At 45.1% G+C, this 26671-nt stretch overlaps 1 protein-coding gene across 2 annotated transcripts in view; it reads right to left on the bottom strand.

The window, feature by feature from the left end:
- The window catches only part of PLXNA4 (plexin A4), a 473966-nt gene that overhangs the window by 39450 nt on the left and 407845 nt on the right, over positions 1 to 26671 (bottom strand). For both annotated transcript variants that reach the window (XM_061346821.1, XM_061346822.1), the window contains exons 17-23: positions 23831 to 23924; positions 15844 to 16083; positions 14895 to 15041; positions 9109 to 9343; positions 8585 to 8727; positions 5022 to 5290; positions 1466 to 1532 (exon numbers count right to left, since the gene is read on the bottom strand). In XM_061346821.1, coding sequence (XP_061202805.1) covers positions 1466 to 1532; positions 5022 to 5290; positions 8585 to 8727; positions 9109 to 9343; positions 14895 to 15041; positions 15844 to 16083; positions 23831 to 23924 — 1195 coding nt within the window. The remainder of the gene's footprint in view (positions 1 to 1465; positions 1533 to 5021; positions 5291 to 8584; positions 8728 to 9108; positions 9344 to 14894; positions 15042 to 15843; positions 16084 to 23830; positions 23925 to 26671) is intronic.

A 26671-nucleotide genomic window follows, 5' to 3' on the forward strand; every position in this document is an offset into this window, starting at 1 on the left:
CACTGCCATTCATCCCTCCTTATGTTTTTTCTATTGCCTACCTTCCACGCTTCCATCCTTCCTCCCCTCTTCCCCATCTTGCCCTCTCTTTTTTCTCCGTGTCCCAACCCAATGAGTGAGGTCATTTTCCTCTGGTGCAAATCCCAGCAAAACAAGTTAATAAACTGAAGCCAAGTGGCCCCTTTCTCAGTTCCTATACCTGCCTCCCACTTAATTAGCTTATCTGCCAGCAGCATATTGCTTCTGTGAGCCTGTCTCTTACCCTTATCAGGCCTCTGTTCAGGCTAAGGCAAGAAGACAAGTAGCTGAGTGGGGTGAAAAAAGCCTATTATAAAAGCAGCTCTTTAGAGAGTCACCTCCTTATATCCTTTCCTTTCAGCTAAAAGCAGGAATCTGATACTGAAGTCACTGAAATTACCTTCCAGGGACCTTCAAAACTTTCCCGTGTGTTCATCGTTGTGCCTGGGAAAGCCTCAGGGGAATGGGATTTATCTGTAAAGCCTTCAATTGCCAGGCAGAGGGTGTCTATTCTGTCCAAATGGGGTTAGAAGGTGTTAGGATATCTAGTAACTCCATTGGGACTGGGGGAGAGTGCAGAGCCCACCTCCTTCCTGGCTCTGAGTTTGATGCCTTGGCAATTAGCATGCTTGAGGCTTAATGTGTGTCCCCAAGAGGAGACTGCCATCACCCAGTAGTCAGTGGCAGGGCTCAAAGGCTGAAATACTCTTTTATTCTATTACACACACCCCAAGGAGGCCCTGGGGGAGGTACAAGAGGGCTCAGGTCCTTTTGATCTCTTGCTGAGGACTGCCCTGCAAAGCCAGTGCCACCTCGCATTGGAATACAAAGCAGCAACAGCCTCAGTTGTTGATTTCTGGATGCGAGAGTCACGGTGTGTTGCATCCAGCCCTCTGTTCCCAGAGGGTTCACGGCCATGCCCAAGGGCAGGCTTGAGACAGCCTAATGCCAAGAAGAGCTTGGGCTTGGGACTAAATTAAACTAAGCAGGGATCTGATTTTGGTGTACATAAAGCACGTAAAGTATGATGGAGGCACTGTGTATGATGGAGGCACTGGGCCTCAGAACTGCCTCTGAACTGGGGTGGGAGGAGATCTCTAGTCACTATGCACTGAAAATATGGATCACCAGGTGATGGAGATCTAATGCCAGTAAAAGAAGAGCATTTTCAATGTAGGTCTTCATCAGGTTCTAGAGTCCTTCACGTTTCAGCACTGACCCTTAAATCTTATCACTGTAGAGAAGACCAACAGGCTGCTTCTCCAACAAAGCATCGCTCTTTGTTCTCCCTGGACCAGAAAACAGCCCTTCTCCCCTTAGGCAGTGAGCTCCCTCCAGAGAAAAAACCCTTTTCCTTTATATCTGGGAAGCTTTTGCCCCAGCTAAACCTCACCAAGAAGAAACATATTAAAGCAGCAGCTTCATCCAGGCATGCTGCTCCTCTTACCTTGAGGAACTTGTACAGAAGGAAGGTGAACCAGTTGGTGAGCATTTTCTCAGCCACAGACTCTGTCCTAAAGTCAGCCAGGGAGAAAAGGCAGATTGGAAATGATTTAGTCATACTAGCCATATCAAAGGGCTAATCAAAGACTGGCTTTGTCCATCTCACTGGCCTGGTCCCTGAGCCCCATGGGAGGTCTGGCATGGCACCATCAGGATTAAGCATGTCCTAGGTTCTCTGTTTTAGCTTTGGATTTAGGAAACATGCAAGCAAATCCTTCCTGCCCTGTTGATTCTGCTGTGAGTAGAGAAGCCCCTGTGTCTGTTTCTCAGTTTCTCTATCCACAAAAGGGAGATGACAATGTTTGAGGGAACCTTCTCAGAGGACCTCAGGGAGGATAAATCCATCAAATACAAGGAGATCGGATTTAGGCCATATGATAAGTAGGCTATATAAATACTTAAGACAGACAGATCTAAATCACCGGAGAACAGTTATCTGGCACTGTTTGTCTCACTGGCATTTGCGATTGATTATAGTCCTCAGTGTTTCAATGTGACACATTCACAAAACTCATTGCTTTGCCCTTGAACATTCTGTTCTCAACCAAATAAAAATCCATCTCAAGTCTTTCAGGATGAACTTTTCCCATGGAAGGACTGACTCAGACCTGTAAATGTTGGGTGGACCCCAGGAGCACAGGATAAAGCTGTGTTGGCTCCAGTACATAGAATCATAGACTCAACTAGGTACGAAAAGACCTTTAAGATCATCAAGTCCAACATTTACCCCAGCACTGCCAAGGCCACCATTAACCAATGGCACTGAGGGCCTCATCTACATGCTTTTTGAATGCACTGGTGTTCAAGAGCAAAGCAAGAGTTCTTCCTGGATGAGTTAAAGTGGTTGTTCCCTGTCTTGGTAGTTATCAAACCCATGCTGTGGCTCTTGCTTAGGATTGCGGCTTCACTTTTAGGTTGCCTAGTCCTAAGCCTAAAGATCTTGCTTCCCCTGGAACATGAGACTTGCAAAGGGAAAGGGTTTGCACTACTTGAGTTATAACGTATGGAACCAGTCAACAACCTCGCCTGAAAGCAGTGCCCTATTTCACCAACACTGAGCCGGTGACCATCCCTTCCATAGCTAAATGCTCCTCTTTTCTTTCCTACAATCAGATAAAGAGTTTATATGGTCCCAGTTTGCTACTAGCTTAATGCTGTTTCCTTTGTCTCTAGTGATCATTGCTGTGTCTCCAAACCACGCTGTTCACCATGTATTCCCCTCGGTCAGTGTCACCTAGCTGTTGTTCTCCATTCATGATATTCAATTCCAGAAATCCCTACTCTTATCATGGTCTGAGCTCCTTGCAGGGACGGTCACCTAGAAAAGTGGTCTTTCTGATGCTCTCTGGTGAGATACCTGGGACCCATCACATAGTCCAAACTTAGCATTACCATAAGAAAAAACTGAAATCCCGTTGTGTTTTTGCTTTCAAAAAGACCTTTAAGATCATCGAGTTGATCTGACAACTTTGATCTCTTTGAGGCTGTAGATGTCATGTGAGATGAACACTGAACAAAGGTGAGGTGGGAAAATCAAACATACACCCCCAACGCCAACACTGCAGAAGGGTTTTTGAACATTCCCTTCCATCCACACACTGACAGGAAGGGAGGGAAGCATCAGGTTGAATCCAGCTGCTCCAAATAACTGAGGAACTCACAGCAACATCTGACCCAAGGCACCAAGCTATTCACATGCTCAGAAGACTCTGTTCTGGAGCTGTTCAGGACCTCCATCTCAGAGCACAAACCACATCTCTGACTTCTCCTTCTGTTCTCAGGGCTTGGAACAGTGGAGGTGCCTTCTTTGTTCACTGGTTGTCCTTTCAAAGGCCACATTTCATTTCCAACAAAGAGGACTAGAGTTAGAAAAGAGCTGGAAGCAGGAGAAAGAGGAAGAATGGGATGAGCAGGACAAGACAGGAATGACCAACCAGGGAAGATAAAGACATGAAGAAAGGAGAGGAAAAGGAGAAAATGAAGGGAGGAGACAGCTGGAAAGAGGCAGTGCCAGCCAGCATCAGAGGAGAAGCACAGAAAGGAACCCTGGGGACAGCTGAAGGATGGTCACCAGCCAGGCTGTAGGGCCTGAATCACATCAGGGGGTCAACTGACACCAAAGCAAAGTCCAGTCTCTGCCCCTGGCATTGCTGCCCTGAATGCCAGGAAGTGCCTTCTGCTCCCTTGTTTGCCGGCTCTCCATAGGGCTGTGTGCCAGATGAAAAGCCTTTCAGCGAGCACCATGGGTCTCATCCCTGTCCCAGCCATCCATTGTAATCAGCTGAGGGCTCCTCAAAGTGGCTCTGAGCAGTGGCAAAGGACACTCCCCTCCAGAAAAGTCACCCTGATTTCACTTAGGGTCCAGGAAGGGTTGGTTCAGACTGTGAAAAAAGAGATGAATGTGATCCCAAAGGGAGAAAAGGCTGCATTTCCTTAGGCAGGGAAAGAACATTAATCACAGAACAGCAGCTTTCTGATTTGAGGGCTCCCACAGAACTATGGAGTTTAGATCTCAGACCTGGCCAAGAAGCATTAATCCAGACTTGTGCCTTGTATGAAACCAGTTCTATTGCCCAGCTCAGATCTTCTATTGGTTTCAATAAGCTCGCAGCACCATTGCTCAGGTTGAGACGGAAAATCCCACAGTGCAGCTGAAGAAAACTCTCCATGTGTCCATAGTTAACTCATGAACGAGAAACTAAGCAGGGCAGTCCATGTCCCAGGCAGGACACAGCAGCAGTAGGCTGACCTACCCACCAGGTATGTAAGACAGCCTGTTCTACGTAATACAGGTTCTACACAATACAACTGGAGTTTTCAGGTTAAAAGAAAACATAATCAAAAGTGACCATCTTAAGCCCACAGAGAATGCAAAATACAGGTTAGGAAGCATGGGTTCTTGCTGCTCTTTTGATGCTTTCTGGAAGATCCACATTGAAATGCAGAGGTAGGTTAGTTCTGTAACTTTCAATCATTGACCACTTTTTGGCTAGGCAGGAGATGGAGCAAGATCTACAGACAAGGAAAGGGGAAGAAAAGCAGAGAAGATGCTGGGAGGAAGAGAAGAGTCCACTAAAAGAAGGCATGCTCTGTCAGGAAGTCTTAAATGAGCAGGAAACCAGAAAGGCAGAAATATTCAGTCTTTATTCAGCCCTACTTGCCTTATTCAACTGCAAACAGCTTCATACCATCCCTAGTTTGAGTCACCATCCCTGGAGGCATTTAAAAGACATGTAGATATGGCACTTAGGGACACGGTTTACTGGCTGGCTTGGCAGCGCTGGGGGAACGGTTGGACTCGATGATCTTAAAGGTCTTTTGCAACCTAAAAGATTCTATGATTTTATAGGGCCATGTGAACCATGGCTGCAACCATCCTGATGTCAAGCAAACAAAAAACAGGCAAATTTGCCCTTTTCCTCCAAAGACCAACATGCTTACGTTGAACAGTGGGACACAGGGTGCCCATCCCAGATCCCTCCAGCCCCAGGCATCCTTACCTCCGGAGCAGCAGCTTGGGGTGGTTCTTGCTCTCCAGGTTCTTGTCTATGAGGTCAGCCAGGAGCTGTTTGAGGACATCAGTAGCGTACTCCAGCTTGCTCTGCAGCACTGTCATTATCAGTGAGGCCACGTTACCGCGGTCCCGCATGGAGAAGCTGCGCTGGGATTCCAGCGTGCGGATGAAGGAGAGCAAGAAAACCTTGTTGTTGATGAGCTGGGCAAAGAGCTTCAGACCTTTCTCCACCCGTTCCTGCCTATAGCCAGGGACCTGCAGGAGATGAAAGGGAGTTTACACCTTTCCTTCACTACCCAAATGGGTCATGCACCCTTTGCTACCTCTCTGCCTTCATCCCTCCAGCTCCTCCAACTATACACTGTGACATCAAGCAGAAGTCAGTTCTGAGAAAGGGAAAAAGGCAAAGCAGAGACAATCATAAAACATAAACTTGCATCTAGCAGTCAGTTGAGTCGTTCTGCATCACAGGATAATCCTGTAAAAAGGAAATCTATACATCATCTAATGATTAGGAAGTCCAAAAGATCTCCCAGCCACAGCCAGAGGATTCTTTTCCAATCCTCTGTTTCCCTGTCTCAACAGTACATCAAAAAGAGATTGCTAGTGCCTAGAGTGGTACCATACCATGCTATATTTTTGTTGTAATCAGACTGAAGTCTCACTCTATGTTCACCTAAAGCCTCTCTTTCATCTCTGCAAGAAACCTGCTTAGAGATCTGGGGTTTAGCTTCAAGAAGCTAGGAGAGACAGCAAAAAAATGAGTGGGGAAGAAAGCCTGGGGTCAGGTTTTGAGGAGACAAATTGATGAGCAATGAGGCAGTGGCTGAGATGGTGATCATGCAGCTGGGCCTTGGTTTGAAGTAGGTAGGTAAAGGTGTGAGAGGAGACCTTGAACTGGGACTGTCTTGAAGGTGTGACGGCAGAAGGACCCCTGGGTTTGGAAGGTGAAATGTTTTGGAGACAAAGAGGTTGATAAGTCTCTGATATGTTTATCAGTTGTAAGAGGCTGATGGACTCGTTTTTATACAGAGCAATTTATGTCCTTAATACTGTATGCTGGACTCCACATTTATAGCGGGCTTTACCCCTTCTGGTCCTTCTGGCTCTAGATGAAAATGGAGCCTAAATAGAGAACCTCAAACTCACTCCTCCACATTACTCAAGTTGTTCTAGCCCTTGAAAAAGCTTCCCTGTAAGCTGGAGGTGCTCAACACAGAGCAATACATAAGAGTGCTTGAGCACCTCCCATATGGAGACAGGCTGAGAACACGGGGGCTGTTGAGCCTGGAGAAGAGAAGCTGTGTGGAGACCTCAGAGCAGCTTCCAGGGTCTGAAGGGGGCTATAAGGATGCTGGGGAGGGTCTCCTCATCAGGGACTGTAGTGATAGGACAAGGGGTGATGGGTTCAGACTGAAACAGGGGAAGTTCAGGTTAGGCATATGGAAGAAGTTCTTTACTGTGAGGGTGGTGAGGAGCTGGCACAGGGTGCCCAGAGAAGTGAGGAATGCTCCATCCCTGGCAGTGCGCAAGTCCACACTGGATGGAGCCTTGGGTGACATGGTCTAGTGTGAGGTTTCCCTGCCCATGGCAGGGGGGTTGGAACTTGATGATCTTAAGGTCCTTTCCAACCCAAACCATTCTATGATTCTATGATTCTATGTGTGTATTAATAACCAACTAGATTTGGCCCTTTAATCCAAAAGAAGTTGGCATGCTTAAACAACCAAGTAATGCAAGGCCCTGAAAGAGTCATTACTTTTTTGTTCTGGAAATGAGAGCTCTGAACTCTTTTTGCATATAGAAAATCAATTACTTAGTAAATAGCTTGAGACAACCAACCAGCCACCACCACCCACCCCGACAATGATGATTTTTTAGCTCACTTACTTGAACATTTAGTACTGCCTATCCCCAGGTTATTACGGAGAATTAAAGAAAGAATAACAAGAAAAGTGTTTTGTACTGCATCTGAAAGCAGTTCATTGGCAAATGAACTGGAAAGAAGTAAGGTCTGCTCACTGCGGGATGTGTGCTGGGGCCTTTTGCAATAAATAGCAGCTCATTCTAGATCCTACAGAGAAGGGAGAAGAATGGGAACTACTTTCCCTGATATGTCGGTAGCCAAAGATGTTGACACTGAAAGAGCTGTTGAAGCTTTACTGAGGATTAAGGGAAAAAAAGAGATTAATGAAATGAAAGGAAGAAGAGATCAAAGGTGGCAGGTTGAAACACCAGCTCTGTGTCTATGTATCTACATATGGGAGCATCCATGCTAAAAGCTCTGTAGGGGTCAGATGCTCTTCTGTGGTCAGCTGGCTGAGGTTAATGAATATAGGGATTGAAATAGGCTGTGGGTATAATGAAAGTGTTTGTGTGTGTGTGTATACATACGTGAGAGAGATTCATCACCCCTTGTGCCCTATGCTTATGTGTTAAAGCTGCAGAGCTACTCTTCCTGAGGGAAAGCAGCTCAAGGCCACTCTACCTGCATCCCAAAGGCAAATATATACAGGATTCTAATCCCACAAGTCCTCCTTGCAGATGGATCAGGGTTTTTAATGGTTGTTTCCATATAGTTTGATGAATTCTGGCTCCCCTGAAGGGAAGGAGCAAAGACGAGCAGGAACCTCTGATTACGCAGCCAGCCAAGCACAGCATTGCCTGAGCCAGCTGCTGCTCCTCCCTCCTGCCAACTGGCCCCAGTGCTGGCCTCCAGCAATCTCACCAGCCCATGCCAGAGCCTCTCTGAAGCTCAGAGCTTGCCAAAGAGTTTGCAGAGAGCTCGGCCAATGACCTCTTTGGCCTTGGCCATGGTGTATCCCTTGCTTCTCTAGCCCAGGTAACCCTAGAGCAGAGCCTGTCCATCTGTCAAAGCCTGAGGCTGTTTTGCAGCACAATCAGATGTCACCCAGGTCCCGTCACACTCATTGTCACCAGTGAGGTCACGCAGGCTGTGTGTAGACCCCAGTAGTGCTGGGCAGTGTCGCACTGTCCTCCCACTACCGCGGTCTGGAGAGCTGGTGTGACAGAGGCAGACGCAGGCAGGATATGGACAGATGATGCTGTGGTTTTCTGACCCCACTGCAAACCACAGAGCACAGCAAAGGTGAACCTCCTCCAGTGAGAGGCAGTTAGGTTATTTCTGTAGGTGTTGCCTCTAGGTAGTGTGAGTGTCATGCAAAGCTGGAGTGACACAGGTAACTATGCTGCTCTGCCATACAACTCTGTCCTGGCTCTGGCACAGCAGTAACTAATACATTCAGTCTATAAAACAAACCCCTTGGAGGCCTAGGAGAAGCTCAATGGAGTAGCCCACAGATATATGAGACTCTTCCAGACAGATGGGTGACCAGGCAGAATTTAACATCTAAGATAGCAGTAATCATCTTCCCTTTTCAACCTGGATTTTTAATGAGGTGGTGTTTCATCCGTGGTGGGGGACAGTGTTGTAAGCCATCACATCCCCACCATTGACACAACATCTCTTGCATTGAGGACAGAACAGGAAGGCTTGAGAGGAACCAGAAGTAGATGCTGAATTCTTACCTCCAGATCCCTCAGAACTGGATGATCTTCAATGCCAGGGAAAAGCACTCTCATGGTGTAGGTTCGGTAATCAAGGAAAGGAATCCCAGCTCCATCCAGGTCACTTGTGAGCTCATGAATATCTGTCTGTAGCTCTGCAAAGGCTGGCACAAAAAAAGAAAGACTCATGTAGCAGTGACAGTTCAGATCTCCCTCACTACGGTGGGAAAGAACCTCAGACCCACATGCATGAAACTAAGGTATAAATGGAGAAGAAACGTGGAGAGGAAGAAGGAGGTGGACAAGAGCACAGCTTTTCCACAGGAGCATGTGCCAAGGTTCTCTGTTAGTGAAGGCAGTTAGGACAGGGTGGAGGAAGGCTGAACTCAGGGAAAATAGGCAAAGCCAGATGAAATCCAGGCTTCAGCCATACCCACAGGGCTCAATACTCCTTTTGCCTGTGACACTTTGGCTCAAAGTTCTGTAGGTGGACCCTTCTCTTCTAGCAGCACTGACACAGTGCCAGCCTTCCTTCCTCATCCTACCTTCTTTGCACTCCAGTGCCACCCTGGACTCCAGGTTGTCCATCTGCATCTGCAGACGCTTGAGGGTGAGGTCGCTTTCTCTGGACTTGCGCTTGTACGCGATCAGCACAGCCACGATGAAGATGATGAGCAAGCCACCGGCCACCGCAATGCTCACAATAGCTGGCAAGCTGAGGGGACTGTCAGGAGAGATGTACACCATCCCAGGGGAGAACTCCATCCCTCCTACACGGGCCTAGAGGGAAGGCAGGAAAGAGGTGCATTGAAACTGTTGAACAAGCAGGAACACAGAGGAACTCCATCATCTACATCCGACATCCTACAAGGATGCTGGAGAGGGACACTTCATCAGGGACTCTAGTGATAGGAGAAGGGGCATTGAGTTCAAACTTAAAAGGAGAGATTTAGGTTGGATATAAAGAAGAAATTATTCATTATGAGGGTGCTGAAGCGCTGGCACAGGGTGCCCAGAGAAGCTGTGGCTGCTCCATCCCTGGCAGTGTTCAAGGCCAGGTTGGACACAGGGGCTTGGAGCAAGCTGCTCTAGTGGAAGGTGTCCCTGCCAGTGGCAGGGGTTGGAACTGGATAAGCTTTAACATCTCTTCCAACCCAAACCATGCCATGATTCTATGATTCTATCTCCCTAAGGCTAAATAATGATTTCCCTTTGTCTCCCAAGCTACATCAGGAAATACTGAGATGCAGAATAGCTTAAAAACACCTGGAATGTCATATAGAAGCACCTCTATAGACAAAGTGCCCATGAACACAATCAACAAAAGACTAATGGTGAGATTTACCTCACCGCTCTTAATTCTCTTGCTGTATATCAGTTTGAGCTTCATTCTGGGTTTTAATTCCCCATCCTGAACAGCTAAATTGTGCTGGAGTGCCCTGATGAACACAGGGAGCTGAATACAGCTATCTACTCTACATGTAATCCTAAAGGTTCCCAGTGATGCTGCCATCCTCTGGAACACGCTGCTGTGTGAGGACCTTGTTGTTAAAAGCCAGAATAAACCCTGCAAGCGGTACTTGCAGGCCCAACAAAAAGCTTTGTTGAAGAAAGTCTATTAGGAGCCCATTTTTACAACATGAACACTGTTCTCAGCAGTAATCCTACAGGATACTACTCGCTCAAGGCTACTACAAGGTTATTCAAGACTATTTGTAGAGTAGAAGTTTGAGTGGCAGGGGAAAAACACTGCTGAATAGCCTAAGGTATAAAAAGAAGGATTCTAGGACTGTGTTGTGGTTGGAGAACACTGGTTACAGATTAATATAAAGCTTTGAAGATACCCTTAAAAGAGTTTGGAGGGTTGTGACATGGTGATGAGCCCCGTCACTTCACCCCATCTGAGCTTCATCATGGAGAGACACAGCAGGCACTGCACAAAGTGCAGAAGTTTGCTGCCAGGAAGAAATGCAGTCAAGACCCCAGGCTATGTGTTTCCCCCTCCCACTGCAACAGGGACAACTGCAGCATGCAATTGAACCTTCTTCTTCCTCCTTTATGAGGAGCTCTCCCTCGTCTTCTCAGCTCCCACAGCAGCTAGTGAAAATATACCCCCACATCCCAGCCTGGTGGATAGCCTTATCCTTCATCCCACTAGCTCTCAGTTAATGAGTCTGTCTGCAGCATATGCATTCATCCCAGGCCTCCCATGCCTCAAATGAAGCAGCTATTTGGGTTTCCTCTCTAGGCTGCAGGAGGAAGAAACTGGTTGAAGGAGGAAATACTGGAGGCAGTGGAAGAGACTACAGAGAATTAATGGAAACTTTTCCAGCTGGGACTGGGATAGCCACAGCTTCTCTGGGCAGCCTGTGCCAGTGTCTCACCATTCTCACAGGGAAGAACTTCTTCCTAATATCTAAAATCAACCCTCTTTCAGTTTAATGTCTGTTTGAGATAACTTTCGATTTAAGATGTCTGGTTTGCTCTAGCACCAGCTATAGGCTGTTCCTCAGCAGGCCTTGGCCACAGACTCATAGCTGTAACACTTGTGTCTTCAACAGAACAAAAGTGAACGTCTAGAAATACCTAATTTCCACCCACAAGGTCCTTCTCATGCCATTCTGGGACAAGATCTAGAGAGATAACAATATCCACAATGAGAAATGAAACCAAACCTAAGCTGATCTAATGGAGTAATAAAGTTTCAAGATGACCATTCCTCCACCAAGACATTGATGACTTGTAGTGCCTTCAGTGGCCCAGGAACAACCTAGTACCCGTGTAAGTTGAGGACACAGCAGTGCTAGTTTTCCCATCTATTTCAAGATATAAGGCCCACCTCATTTATAAAGCCTGCATAGGGCATGGGTTTGGTACTGGTAAGTGGCATGATCAACTGAGAAGACAAACTGCCAAGTTCACGTGGTAATCTGTGCCTTGAAAGCTGTTTCCTTTTGTCCTAGAGCACTGTCCCAAATCACCCCAGCTCACCAGGTTGCACAACTTCCTTCCTGTCACAGTGGATCAATAAACAGATACCTGATACTTCACTTTCTGTTTCCAAAAGTGGCTCTTCACCTCCAAGTCCTGCAGTCAGAGTCCATTCAAGAGTATCAGGACTAGAATCAAACATTTCCACCCCAATACCCAGTGCAGGTCTGTCCTCAAAGCCCAGAGAACAGCCCGTCTCAATAGGTGGGATTCCTCTCACGAGACATTAGACATGGACATCTAAGTTCAATATTACAGTTGTGCTTTCAGAGTCAATACAGAGAAAAAGCACTTTTAGAGTCTGATTTATGTGAGCGGCTTTTTGAAACCTCCTTTGACATTTGGATGAGATGTTTTATTCACTGGAAGTTTCCTATTTCTTTCCATTAACTATAAAGGAATCTAGACTCTTAAAAGTAGGTGTCTTAACAAAGTTAGCCCAGTTTGTTCCTCTATAAAGGTGGTTTCAACACTGGGAAGGCCTCATAGTCCACGAATCAAATTGCCATCATCTAAGGGAATCTGTCTCTTGAAGAAGAAAGCCTGTAGCATTTAAAAGAAAAACAAGCAAATATGTAGGTATAGCCCTATAGCTCTTGGGCACTCAGAAATAGCCTTCCTTTTTCTGAAGGAAGCTATTTATACCTTCCAGAAGACTGAACGTGACATCTCCATATTACCAAACAACAGTTTGGCCACATGTTAAGCCTATTAATCATGAATTTGTTCTAAATGGCACTATGGCAGAGCCCACTCTTCTCCAATAAACATTTAGGGGTACCTGTCCAGGAGTTCCTGCTGTGCAAAACTTGTCTGTGGTAGTGTCTTTCCTACTGTAAGTTTGCCCTGACCAAAGGTAAGCCTCGACCTCAGGATGAGATGAAATGTGCCCTAAACTTCAACTGCTGTATTTGACCATCTCTCCATTCACTATTCGTAGTCCAGTGTGACTTTCAATATGCAAGTGCCTACATTAGATGCCAGCAACCCTTCAGATGTACTCCACTTCTTCACTGCAGACCTTTTCCAATACAGTTACTTATGGCTCTTCCTCATGTTTCTTTTTTCCTTGGAAAGGAGCTTGCCTCTGAGTTTTAGTCAATCTTTTTAACAATTGCTCAGGCCTTTTAGTTCTTTTCTGTCAAGTATTTAACACTGTCATTGTATAAAAGACAGGTGATTTAGATCAAAACCATGTTGACATCAATGTGTGCCATTGTCACTGTTCTTCCCTTAGAAATAAACTTAGTGTTGCAATGGTTGATGCACTCCCATGGTCCCCCCTCAGATTTAGGCCACCTCGCTTTGCAAGAAATGGTTTGCTCAGCAATTTACTCAAGGTCACACAGTAAATCATTGGCAGAAACAGGAGGAAGGCTTTGGAGAGCTACCTGTCAATTATCCCGGCCATCAAAGTGACATTCATGTGAACATAAGGATTTATTTTGTACCAAGCCAAGCAACAGTGATGCTGTGCTATGCTGGAGGAGGCACTTCCCAGCCTACTTATCCCCTTGTTAAGTTCCTCATGCAAAGTCCACCCCTGAGCACTGGTTCCCGTTGCAGGTAACCTTCTGTATTTGGTTCCCAGCCCAGACACTGTCAAAGCATTGCCTCAGTGTTGGCAGTTAAACAAAGAATCTGTAACTTGCACTAATGCTGATGCTTATTAACTGCCTTCAATGTGATCATCTTTCCATGTTTGCAGCAACATCTCTTGTTTTATCAGCAACCTCAGAAAGGAATTATTTTCTCTTCATCAGGAACTGTAGTGATAGGACAAGGGGTGATGGGTTTAAACTGAAACAGGGAAGCTCAGGTTGGAGATAAGGAAGAAGTTCTTTACTGTGAGAGTGGTGAGGCACTGGCACAGGTTGCCGAGAGAAGTGGTAAATGCTCCATCTCTGGCAGTGCTCAAGGCCAGGTTGGGCAGAACATTCGGTGACATGCTCTAGTGTGAGGTGTCCCTGCCCATGGCAGGGGGTTGGAACTGGATGATCTTAAGGTCCTTTCCAACCCAAACCATTCTATGATTCCATGATTTTTTCTTGATGGCTTCACTTAAGCTGTCCCAGGCTACAGGAACAAGGGAATCTTCCCAATTACTAAGACCTGACCAGATGTTCATCCTCCCTGAACCCCAGGGGTTGATTGATCACCTGACTTGGAGTTTTCTCTCTCTAGGACTGGATTTGTCCATCTCTGACTAACCATATGCTTAACTATATCCATGAAAATGACAGGGAACATATATCGCCTTGTTCAAAAAGCTTTGGTATTCACACAGAGAAAACCCCTCACTTCTTTATTGCTCCTATAGGCGTGTCTTAATGTGCTTTACAATGAATCGAGAGCCACGGTATATTTGCATGGCTGAAAAGCATTATTACCTCTATTTTCCAGGTGACAAACTTTGGCACAGAGAATTTAAGTTGCCACCATGAGGTCTGCCAGCAGCAGTCACAAACAAGACCCAAAAGGGTCACCACAAAACTCTACAAGTTCCCCAAAACCCTCTCTTTTTAAAGAGTGTGTCTCTATCAACCTCTCTTGAGCCTCACTGCATTGCAATAAATAAATTTGTGACAGATACAGCTCTGGGGGTGCGGCAATGAGAAACATCGATCATTCGTATGTCTGATGTCAGTCTGTTTGCTTTTGGTGGGCTTCCACCCACAGCTCGGGACAGCTCAGATGAGTTTGCTGAGGCACTGTTTATCAAGCAGCAGAACTGAGGAATGCAGATTACTGAGAGGTGAGTAAAGGAGGAGTGAATAAATCAATGGTGAAAGGAGAATCTACCTCTGATGCAATCACTAGGTCCATTTTTCACAGGTTCCAGGAAGGATATGCAGGAGTATACTAAGTTGTATAGATATCAACACCTCAAAGTCAAGTCATATTATAGACTATATCTTGCTTTCTTTTTTTTTTCTTTCTCCTAAATAAAGGCAAATTTTAACCACCAACACGTTAGAAATTGCTGGGGAGTGCTGAATTGAACAAAGTGTGCCACATAGGGAACATGTTACATAAATGAACTCACATGAACATTGAGGGTTCATACAGTACATACAAAAACAGAAGAGAGGCAAACATTCCTTAAGGGTTTGATTATGAAATGTTTCTCACTATCCATAAAGATCTCCAGGTTACTCTTCTACTTCCCTAAATTACTCATGATAGGGATACTATATTAAGATGGGACCCTGATGTTTATGGGATCCACAGAAGGCAAACAGTGATGCAAACTCCTCAGAGAACTCTGACAGCTTTTCAGTGTTGGTGTGCCCTCCCAACCCACCCAGGGAGGGAACGCTGAGGTTCAAGCATCACTTACCATCACCTTGTGCCTTCCGATGAGGTTTGGGGATTCACACAGTAGCTGCACATCTGATACAGTCACTGCACAAGGCTTCTCACCAACCAAAACGGTGTAGTTCAGCTTGGCATTCCCCCCTGCCACTGGTGGGATCAGGTTCTTGCCCTGGATAGAAAGGAATATCACCCCCACCCAAAAAAAACACACATCAGGAAAGAGTTTGCCTTCACCTCTAGTTCCAGTGTTAACATTGCACTTGACATCTGTGGTTCAGCATTTGCTAACACTGAGAGAAAAAGACAATTTAGGAAATCATGAAGAGGACAGCATGGGTATGGATGGGTATGGACTGTCATCAGACAACACAGCCTGTCCTGCTCCTCTCTTTCCAGAACTAAATGAGAAGTGTTATATAGAAGCCTTGCACAAATAGGCCCTCACAAAACATATTCACCCAAGTAGGACAGATCCCTTTCCAAACATGCAAGAAGTTATTCTGCAGGCACAATCATTTCTTTGCATATGCACCACATACAAGTGCTGATACAAAAATGCTCAATCATAAAGTTCCTTCTCTGTACTGCAGAGTCCATATTACAGAAATAACAAAGGACTGGTGCAGGACTTAAACAGGGTGAGAAACAGGCCTTGAAAACCCAACAAAGAGACTTAGGTATTTAATTGCCAGTCCTGTTGCAGTTCTTTTATGGTGAGCAGCAATGGATACAAATTTAGACTGCACACAGCTGAAGACAGCAGGAGTTTCTACATTTTGGCTATGGGTATTGGCAGATGCTGAGCAGTGATTGGTGTCTGCAGATGGTGACTGATACGATGTGATATGACAGGTGAGATGAATGACAAAGCAGTCGGGATAGAGCTATGATTTGCAGGGTGCTGGCAGACACAGAGAGGCAATAGGGAGCATGTTTGTCCTTTCTCATCCAGCCCTTGGTCCCCATCTCACCTTCAGTATGATGGGACTTCCTGGCTTCAGCTCCAGGATCCCCGAGGGATTGAAAACCTCGAAGATAGGGTTTGGGTAGTAGGTGAAGTTGGTTTTGTTGAGGATCAGCAAGGACTGCACATTGTCAAGAATGAAGCCAAACTCCTCTGGACGCTCGGCAAGCTCAGACTGGTGATTGGGGTCAACAGCCAGGGCTGGAGCCTGGCAGGTCATCTCCGTGCTGTTCTGTACCTCACAGTTCTGGAGAAAGAAACCCAACACAAAGAGTGCTTACTGAAAATGCCACCAACTCTCCTGATGGGCAGATATCTCCCAGTGGAATGGTAACCTACCTACAACCAGAGGATAGGGAGGACCAGACCTCTGACAGAGTTTGGTGCTTCACTGCTTAAAACATACCCCATAAACATCACAGAGTCAAGGCTGGGAAGGGATTAGGAAAGGTTTGCTGGGGCAGGGGTGTTAAGTTTACGCTGCAGCTGGGCATCCTGTGCTCCTCTGCCTTGAGGGAGCACAGCCTCTGGGGTTGCCAGTGCCAGCATCTTCAACTAACCTCAGAAATGTCTTCCTGTTTCAAATACAGAAAAGGCTAGCCAAAGCCTCACAACCACCCTACAATTAGCTCACGCACTCTGGGGATCACTCCAGAAGTGTATGCATAGTGCATACATTACACTGTGTGAGTGCATTCCTCAGCTGTGCCCAAGGTTCCTGTTTGAACATCAGGTTATCTCAAAAGAAGCCCAGGAAGTTGCAGATGTGAAGACAATGGGGTAGGTCTCAGGAGACCCTGAAGTTTGGTTCCAGCCCTGCCAAAGACCTGCTTTTTTGTGTATTTGAGAAACGGGTAAGATGGGGAAAGGTGTTTTACCCTTTCTCCCATGATAAAGTACTTAGAATTAGGATGTCTGGTTCTCCTTCAGGATATGAGCTTTCATCTTTTTATATTGTGGCAGCTAGCACAATGCATCCTGGTCTCACCATGAACCAACAGGCTCTGTCAGAAACAGCACCAGCCCTGTAGGATCCCAGCTGTGCTTGATGTGACAGTCTTCTCCAAGCTAGCCTGACACCTCCAGCACTGAGAGCACACTCATTATCACAGCTAGCTTAGCTCAAGTGCTAATCTGTCTTTTGTTCACATCAATAGAGAGATAAGTGACTTGGACCAGTTAGTTTTATATTGTAAAGTAAGTCAGATGTTCTTGCTGTAACAGCTCTTGCAAGGAAGAACAGGCACCAGAGTACTTCCCAGCACAAAACTGATGGGCAATTCTACATGAGCAAGTGTGAGATGATGAATAGGCTTCATCATCTGCACAATGGCATGATTGTTTGAGACCACTGTGTCAGGCAAAAGCTGGAGTCTGCTGGAAGAATAACATGAAGAAACGTGGCCTTCTAATTCTGCAGGAAAACTTGGTCGTGCTGTACTAGGAAATTGAGCACATTATAAAGAATACCTATGAATATGCATAATCACTTCAGGAGGGACTAGAAAGGAGATTGCCAGTCAAGATTCACATCAGACCCAGAAACCAATCTCAACAGACATTTCCTGAATCTGATAAGAGTGCGAGATGCAAAAAAATTGCTTTGGATTTGGGAGATATTGTTAGAAAAGAGTGAAGTTTTTAAGATAAATAATCATATAAAATGGTAGGAATGATTATGTTTAAGAGGTTTATAAATCAATAGTGTGATTTTGTAGATTAGAAAGAGCTATAATTTTGCAGTCCGGTATCGTGGTTAACCTGTAACCAGTGATACAATAGTAGTCTTGGTAGCAGGAGGTAATACATCTGTATATGGTGAAGGGTATAGTGATAAATTAGGAAAGTATATTGTAAAACTCTATCCAAGTAGAACCTAGGCATACCAGAGGCAGTCAAGGGGGAATAGAACAATGCTGACATCCACATAATGGTTGGAACATGTCCAAAGAACAGAATGTGAAAAAGGACAAGCTGAGGAAGACTTCTTACTTCATCCGAGGAAGACTCCTTACTTCATCAGGACGACCACCAGAGGGGGGCTGCGCAAGCGCAGAAGAGGCTGATGTCGCAATGGACTGATGTAGGGCATACGCGTGATTAATGATGTAATCTGTGTCGGATACTGTATAAATTGCGAACGCGATGTGACGAGACGGAAGCCAGATTTGGGCGCGTGCCCCTGGTTTCCCAGCGCTGCAATAAAGCACCTCATATAACCATTCCGGTGGTTATGTGTCAGTTCCTACGCCTAACATTTTGGCGACCCAGGTGGGACCTCGCGGGCACTGCCGAGGCGGATCGCGTTTCGGTCCTGCTCCAGCCGGCACCGAGAGATTCTCGGGGAGCCATCGACCGCGACCGACCTCCGCTGCTCACGACGGACCTCTGATATGGTAAGGAAAGGTGCTTTTTCTTTTTTTTCTGATTCGGTCACAGTGCCGATTTTTTTAAAGTATGGTTTGGTAATTACGGTATTAAATTTTCGTATGGTATGGTAATTAAGGTACCGAATTTTCGTATGGCTTGGTAATTATGGTACCGAATTTTGGTAAAGTGTAAGGGTACAGACTTCTGATAAGCTTGGCTGTAGGCGAAGCCTGCTTGGTTTGGTGAAACTTTGGCTTCAAAAAGTCTACCAGAGAGATGCGGTGAAAGCTGCATCTGGCCTCGCGAAGTCTGATTTGGTAAAGCCTGCCTGTTAGACGCGGCGAAAGCTGCGCTTGGTTGGGGCTAGGGAGCTCCCGGGGTAAAAGCCTAGGCGCCGTCCGTTAGACAGTAGCGAAAGCTCTGCAGGTTCGGCAGAAGTGGTATTGGTATTGGTATTTGTGCTGCGGGATCAGCATCTGTCTGTCTAAATGTTGTAACTTAGTGGCGAGTGTGTGGTGTGTGTGGTGTAGAGAAAAAAAAAAGAGAAAAAGAGAAAAAAAGAAAAAAGAGAAAAAAAAAGAAAAAGAAAAAGAGGAAAAAGAGGGGAAAAAAAGGAAAAACAAAAGGAAAAAGAAAAAGAAAAAAAAGAAAAAGAGGAAAGAAAAAAAGGAAAAAGAGAAAAAGAAAAAAAAAAAATGCTGTCGGTTCCCAAGTCCTCTCCCTTAGGCTGTATTTTAAGCCATTGGAAGGAGGGTGGATTTGGGCAGAGTATGCTGAAAAGCAAATTAATTAATTATTGTAATGTATGGTGGACACAGTATGAACTGGGGGATCAGGAGAAATGGCCTGAAAAATGGAACTTAACAGTATAATACTATACTGCAGTTGATGTTATAACAGGAAAGAAAATGGGACAAGGTGTTATATATAATTCTTTTCTTTAAGAAATAATGGTGAGTGGCAAAAATCTTGTGAAATAATGGGTGCAAAGGTAAATGTTAATGAACAGTGTAAGGAATGTGTTACTGAGAAAATGTATGAAGTACCTTGTTTTAGACAATAGCTTACAACACCGGAGCGATATTGAAAGTTTGGATTTGGCAGCCGCTCCGTCAGCCCCGCCAGCATTAAATGAAGAAAGGGGGGGGAGAAGATGAGTGATAGTGATCTCGAGAGTCTGGATAGTTGCGAGTGTAAAAGAGATCAGAAAGCAAGCCTCCCTATTACCCCAGTCTTGCATAGAACTCGACAGAGGGGAAATAAAAAGAAAAGTGCAGGCTCAGACGTCCAGAGGAGTGCTTGCGCCTTTAAGACAGAAGGACCGGTGTGCATTAAAGTACCCTTCTCACCTGGAGATTTATTTACCTGAAAACAATCAGCAGCATAATTTGTTGGCAGCAACCCAGGGGAGAGAACAGCATCTCTCTAACCCTAGAGGAAGAGGATTTTGTAATCCAAAAGTGGGAATGAATGTAGACGGGTTAGGATATAATCAATGTGCATACTGCAAACAGGAAGGACACTGGAAAAATGAATGTCCGTTTAGAGGAGGACAATTTATGTCTCCAGGGAATTCTTTTATGGGATCTGATGCAGCTAAGGCGATGGTGTTAGGAGAGTTTGATAACCAAAGCTGACTAGACAGGGTGAGAAGTGAAGAGCCCCTTGTAAAAATACAATTAGGAGAGGAAGAAGTAAAACTTTTAATAGACACAGGGGCTACCTATTCAGTTTTAAATGATTTACATGGAAGATTAGGGGAAAGAACTACAATAATTGTGGGAGCCACAGGGAAGGAAGAAATATGACCATTCTTGCAGCCCCTGGATCTGCGACTTAGAGGAAAAGGAATTAACACACAAATTTCTATATGTACCTGAATGCCCCATTCCCTTTTAGGATGGGACTTATTGGCCAAATTGGATGCAGTGATTATTTTTGAAAATGGTGAATATAGATTAGTATGGGATCTGAGGGTAATAAATGAGAAATCAATTAGAGTTCTTTTGCATTCGGTGTGAAACTATAACCTCGTTGGAACAGTTGTTGTGGATCAAATATTATTGTCATAATAGCTGATGAGAAATATACATCTGACCTGCCAGAGAGGGCAAGACCGGAGGGAATCAGTGCTGCAGCTGGAAGGGTCTGCCAAGGGCTGCAACCCCTGGGGCTGTGACCGCTGAGCACTATGATCCTGACCGGACCTCTTTTGGCGATGGTTCTGTTTGGGCCCATATAGGCAAATGTCGCGGCTGATAAAAGCGACGACTGTAATGAATGCATTACCACAACTAGGCGAAGGGGAGTAACCTCTCAAATATTAGTCTATCACACCATGTATGAATGTAAAGGAACAATAATTGGCAATTGTGTACACAACCAAACTCAATACAGACTTTGCAAAGAAAGAAAAATAAAATGGTTTAAAACAGAACTGGGACACAATCTGGTCAATGAGCATTTTGCAGAAATTTCAATATATCGGAAATACATCTTGGTGCCTTAAATGGACAGGAAAGCAAAACGTAGCAGAGAATATAGACACTGATGATTTGCTATCTATAAATAGAGTTAGTCAGAATGTTATTAAAGACGTTCCTTGATGGAATTGTACTAAAGTTTTAGATTGTGATACGGACCCTGAGGAAATTACAATACCTCCAATTAAAACTGCTTTAATGGCAGGATGTGCATGCTGGGGACTAAAAATTGGAGAAAAAGGAATACAGGTCCCTATTAGCAATGAGGATTGTAAATATTCTACAGTGTGTAGTATAGGACATTTTGTTTGGGCAGCAAGTGATGGAACCTGGACTACTCACCTATCCATAGGAGGCCCAGTCAAAGAAATCACCCTAGGATTACCAACTCTTTGTCCAGTTTGAAAAAGTCACCATTCAAAGACAAGCTAGAAACCCTGCAAATTCGAACTAAAAAAAATAATGATGATGATAATGACACATGGCAGGAGCCCTCCACAGGGGTTAAAATAGGGTGGGTTTTTGAATCTTTATTTGCACAAATAGCTGCATATCGAAATAGAGAAATGATTGACAGGCTAATTGGCCAAACAGAAAGATTAGCCAGGGTGACAAAGAAAGGATTCAGAGATTTAAATTTGCAATTACAAGCAACAACTAAAATGACTTTGCAGAACAGAATGGCATTAGACCTGTTGTTACTTAAGGAACATGGTGTTTGTGGATATTTAAAGGATAGAATAGATCATTATTGTGTTCACATTCCTAATGTAACTGCAAACATAGAATATGACATTTCCCAGTTAACAAAAGTGGAACAAGAAGCAGAAAGAGAGAAAAACTACATTGAACAGAATTGGATTGGAGCACTCTTAGATAGTTTGGGCCTTCACCTCACTGGATGGGTCCGTTCCCTTTTGCAAACAGTAGTTGTAATGATGATTGTGTTCTTAATGCTGTATCTGATACATTTTCGTATTTGAAGAGAAATGGCTCGGAACAATGCATGGACTCATCGAATTATAGGGACAGTAATTAAAGAATATCCAAGGCCCCCCTCTCCTCCCACATATCAGGAAACAGCTACCTAAGGAAATGAAAATACTTGACTTAAGTTGAGTGAAGTATTTTCAAAGGGGGGAAATGTTGGAAAAGTGTTAGAAAAGGGTGAAGTTTTTATGATAAATAATCACATAGAATAGTTGAAAAGATTATATTAGAGAAATCTAGAAATCAATAACTGGGTTTTGTATATTAGAAAGAGTTGTAACTTTGCAGTCCCACTTGCACTATGGTATCATGGTTAATCTGTAACCAGTGATACAACGGTAGTCTTGGTAGCAAGAGCTTATATAACCATATATGGTGAAGGGTGTATGGGTGAATTTAGAGAAGTAAATTGTGAAACTCTACCCAAGCAGAACCTAGAAATTACCAGGGGCAGTCAAGGGAAAATAGAAGAATGGTGGCGTCCACATAATGGTTGGGATATGTCCAAAGGACAAAAAGGTGAAAAGGACAAGCCGAGGAAGACTTCTTACTTCATCCGAGGAAGACTCCTTACTTCATCAGGACGACCACCAGAGGGGGGCTGCGCAAGCGCAGAAGAGGCTGATGTTACAATAGACTGACGTGGCAATCCTTAATGCATATGTATTAGTGAATGATGCAATCTATATCGAATATGTATAAATTGCGAACGCTATGTGACGAGACCGAAGCCAGATTTGGGCGCGTGCCCCTGGTTTCCCAGCGCTGCAATAAAGCACCTCATATAACCATTTCGGTGGTTATGTGTCAGTTCCTACGCTAACAATATGAGTTCATGGCAGAACTGGGATGAGACCAATCTTCAGGTGTCTTAATCTGCAAACTGCAGATGCAAATGAATCTACCTCATATATTCCTGCATTTTCTTTTTGGGTCTACCACAGCTTCCCCCATTGTTCATGTGGCAGTAGGTTATGTTCAAAGCAAAGTGCTTTGAAAACCTTGGGTGGAAAGCTCATGGATTAATCTTAAAATCTGAGAAATGAAAAGGATCTGGACTTTCTGCGCCCACCCAAATTAGTCCCTCTTATGTGTTTTATTTTTCGAGCCTCTTTTTCTGTGATGCTCTTTCACACCTGGTCCCAGGAAGTCTGCCATACACAGACAATACCTTTTAAGATGCTGTTACAATCAGAGAATCACAGAAAGGTTTGTGTTGGAAAGGAACTTAAAGCTCCTCCAGTCCCAACCCCTGCCATGGGCAGGGACACCTTCCACTGGAGCAGCTTGCTCCAAGCCCCTGTGTCCAACCTGGCCTTGAACACTGCCAGGGATGGGGCAGCCACAGCTTCTCTGAGCACCCTGTGCCAGCGCCTCAGCACCCTCACAGGGAAGAACTTCTTCCTTATATCTAACCTAAATCTCCCTTGTTTAAGGCCCAAAATCTCCCATTTAAATCTCTCCTGTTGCATGGCCCCATCCTGCAACCTAATGTAGGTGCAAGTGCTGTCTACTCTTTAGTCTCCTAATTGGAGGTGCTAAACTCAGACCTTTTACAGCTCTATCTGGAGCTACTCAACAGCTACTGATAACTGGCTCTTTCCAAGTAAATTGTCCTCCCAGACCTTGATGAAGCTCTTCTGGCCTCCAAAGCAGGGGAGCCCAGGGAGATGAATCAGAGGAATTCAGGGAGCTTTTGATTCCTCCGTGGTCACTGAGAGCTGCATTAGGCTGTAAATCTAGCTGGTTAAACCTGGATACACTCTTGTAGAATCCAATATAGTCCAGGGAGTGGGCACAAAAGTACCAAGGAATCTCTTCTGATCTTAGAACACTCAGCAAATAACCTGAGTTTGGGTCTACTTATTCACAGGCATGGCTGATAAACAACACAGGTTATACATGGGCCAAGAGAGAGGACAGGTATCCTTGAGCTAACAGGAGAAAAAGGCTCAGCAGAGACCAGGAGCTGAACGACCGTTCCTGACAACTCCCTCTTTGGTCTGGTACTTCTTCAAGGAGAAATCTTTCTGAAAGCAAGCCATGACCTTGTTTCTGGATCAAATTGGAGATTTCAGGCTCCAGAGCAGTTAGCCAGCCCTAGTCACCACCCTGGACATGTCCCCTCCCCAGCTCAGCAGTCATACTCACATTGATATGCTCCTTTCCACCGTGCTTGGCCCAGGATCTGAGGATTTGGATGAGGTCCAGGTGAGTTCCCCACACTGCAATGGGTGTGTTGCCACTAGAGAAGAAGAAATGGAAGAAAAGCATGAACTTAGCTAATAGATATCAGGACTGACTGCACCATCAGTGAGTGATCTGTATTTCTGAATGTTGACTGCAAATTATCTGACCACATTTCACAGTGCCATAGGAAGGGAAAACAAACCAAAGCAAGCCATTTTTCATTCATTCATAAGGAAAGAAGTAAAGCGACAGTTTTGTTACATCTGTCACATCAAGCAGCATCTTTTTCTCATTGTTAGGACTCAGCAATCACGATCTTCAGTAATGAGAAGAAGAGTTGGAAATTTAACAGGGGCTCTTCAAAATGGTCCACAGGTTGTATCTCCCATATCACTAAAGGAAAGGAGTCAGAAAACCGCCTCATAGACATAATCCTGTGCAAGCAGTTCTTGAGGTTTCAGTGCTACCTTGGTTCAAGTGTGTAGTCCCATCTTGTGTATTAAACCTGTCATAAAAACATTGCCCTGAATGAGATTATATTGCCTCAGTGTACACACTTCAGTGCTGCCAGGGAACCTGGTCCTGCAGCATCTAGAAGAATCATAGAATCAGAATGGTTTGGGTTGGAAAGGACCTTAAGATCATCCAGTTCCAAACCCCCTGCCATGGGCAGGGATGCCTCACACTAAATCATGTCACAGTCAAAGTCTTCAACTTTGGTGTGCATAAGGCATTTGCCTGGTTTCCATTTGGTGATCCAGGCCATGTGTGTCAGATCCAACATATAACGGAACACAGATTTCCAGTCACTGTGTCCCTTTGCTCAGACAAGGACCAATATCCTGAGAAAGCAGATTCATAAAGGTCACAGGCATTTTTTGGTGGATTTTCTCACTTCTGTAACATCTCTCTGAGCCTAGCTTACAATGGGGAGATGTGGATGGAGCCCTTCTCATTCACTGCAGTCACTGTCATGAGAAGGAAACAGCTTTCAGAAACACCCTTCTTTCATTTCCCTTGCCTCTTCCAGCTGCAGCCAGCAGTGCTCTTTGTGGGACTTTGGGGAGAGGAGGAGGAAGGAAACCATGAAGGAGAATTCCCAGGCTTCAGAAGGAGCTGCTGCATGGACTGGCTTTGAATGCTTTCTTAAGGGGAAAGGCTCACTATTGGCAGCTTTGACCATCCCAACTAGAAACAGCATTGCTCTACCAGGGTGAGCTCTCCCTTTACAGCACTGGAGGCAACATGATGCAAGGGTTGAAGTGGGAATAGTTATCCAAGAAAGCACAGGATGAGGAAATGTCATCAGTGGACAGCCCCCTTCCTGAGGGTTTCCCAGGGTGAGAAGTGCTCTCATCGGTTTCAGCACCTGCCTCTATAACTCCTCTTGGAGACTGTCCAGGCTGCAATTTGTTTCCTGGAGCGCTCTGCTGAGAATGGGAGGTCATGTGGAAAACAGTGGGACTGGGAAAAGCAAGCTTGGAATCCCTTTCCTGCCTTCAGGTAAACCTACACATACATGAGAGGTGAAACAAGTGCATTACAGATGAGAAATCACCAGAAACACACTGTAAGGAAGAAGCTTGTATTGGCCAACACACTTCCCCCATTCCTAACCTTTGTTTCCACGTTCCTCATTTATCTTCCATTATTAATCAGAGGAGGGTAGAAGTGAATGCAAATACATTCTCTGCTCAGCAGGACAGCTACCAGGTTTCAGTGAGCTGGCCATGAGTAGCTAGCAATGTGCTTCAGTCACACCAGTTAAACCCACATTGATAAACCAAATGGCCAGGACACTAGCTAAGACACTGGCTGGTGGCCACTGATGCTCATAAGCTGTTAGTAGCACCCCAGCCAATGGCTGGTCATGGTTCAAGGGACAGCAAGGGCCAGGGAGCACTACCAACAAACAGAATAGATGAAGCTAAACTGCCTTTGAAGTAGGAAAGAACACTGATAGTACAGATGAGGCATGACAGTGCATGCTTGCTGGCTTCAGGAACAAAGAATGGAATCACTGAATCCCAGTCTAGTTTGGGTCAGAAGGGACCTTAAAGCTCATCCAGTTCCAACCCCTGCCATGGGCAGGGACACCTTCCACTGGAGCAGCTTGCTCCAAGCCCCCGTGTCCAACCTGGCCTTGAACACTGCCAGGGATGGGGCAGCCACAGCTTCTCTGGGCACCCTGTGCCAGCGCCTCAGCACCCTTACAGGGAAGAGCTTCTGCCTAAGAGCTCATCTAAATTAGACCTGGATGAAGTACTTAGTAGTTTGAACACAGCCTGTGTGACTAAGAAGCCTGTAAATTTGAAGTCATGAGACACAAGTCCTGTCAAAGGATTAAACAGATTGTCACACCGGTATCTTTAGGCAGATGCTCCCGTGACATTTCTCTGAGAGGTTCTTTACGGTCTCCTTTCATTCCAGTAACACCTGTACAGACTGATCCATGTTAAGGACAACATTTGACCTTGAGTTTTGCAGAGTATCTCAAGCTCTTCCTGTCTGAAGCCATCTGCTGTGATGGGAAATTTCTAATGGGAAACTTTACGGGGCAAAACTACATTTTGCCATTCCCGTAAGAACTGCCTGGATGGTTGAGTTTTCTTGAACACATAGGGGATCTCTTCTGAAGTCACACATCCATGTACAAGAGACCTCCTCTTTTCTGCCTTACAGAAGAAATACCCTCTCTCCAAAACTCACCTTCGTGTTAAGTATTCTTGATATCATAGAATCATAGAATAGCTACAGTTGGAAAGGACTTTTAGACCAACTAGTTCTAACCCCATTGCCCAA

Source organism: Neopsephotus bourkii, unplaced genomic scaffold (genome assembly GCF_033783945.1).
Source record: "Neopsephotus bourkii isolate Nb327-2 ecotype Australia unplaced genomic scaffold, CSIRO-AGI_Nbou_v1 NB_281, whole genome shotgun sequence".
Classification (NCBI taxonomy): domain Eukaryota; kingdom Metazoa; phylum Chordata; class Aves; order Psittaciformes; family Psittacidae; genus Neopsephotus; species Neopsephotus bourkii.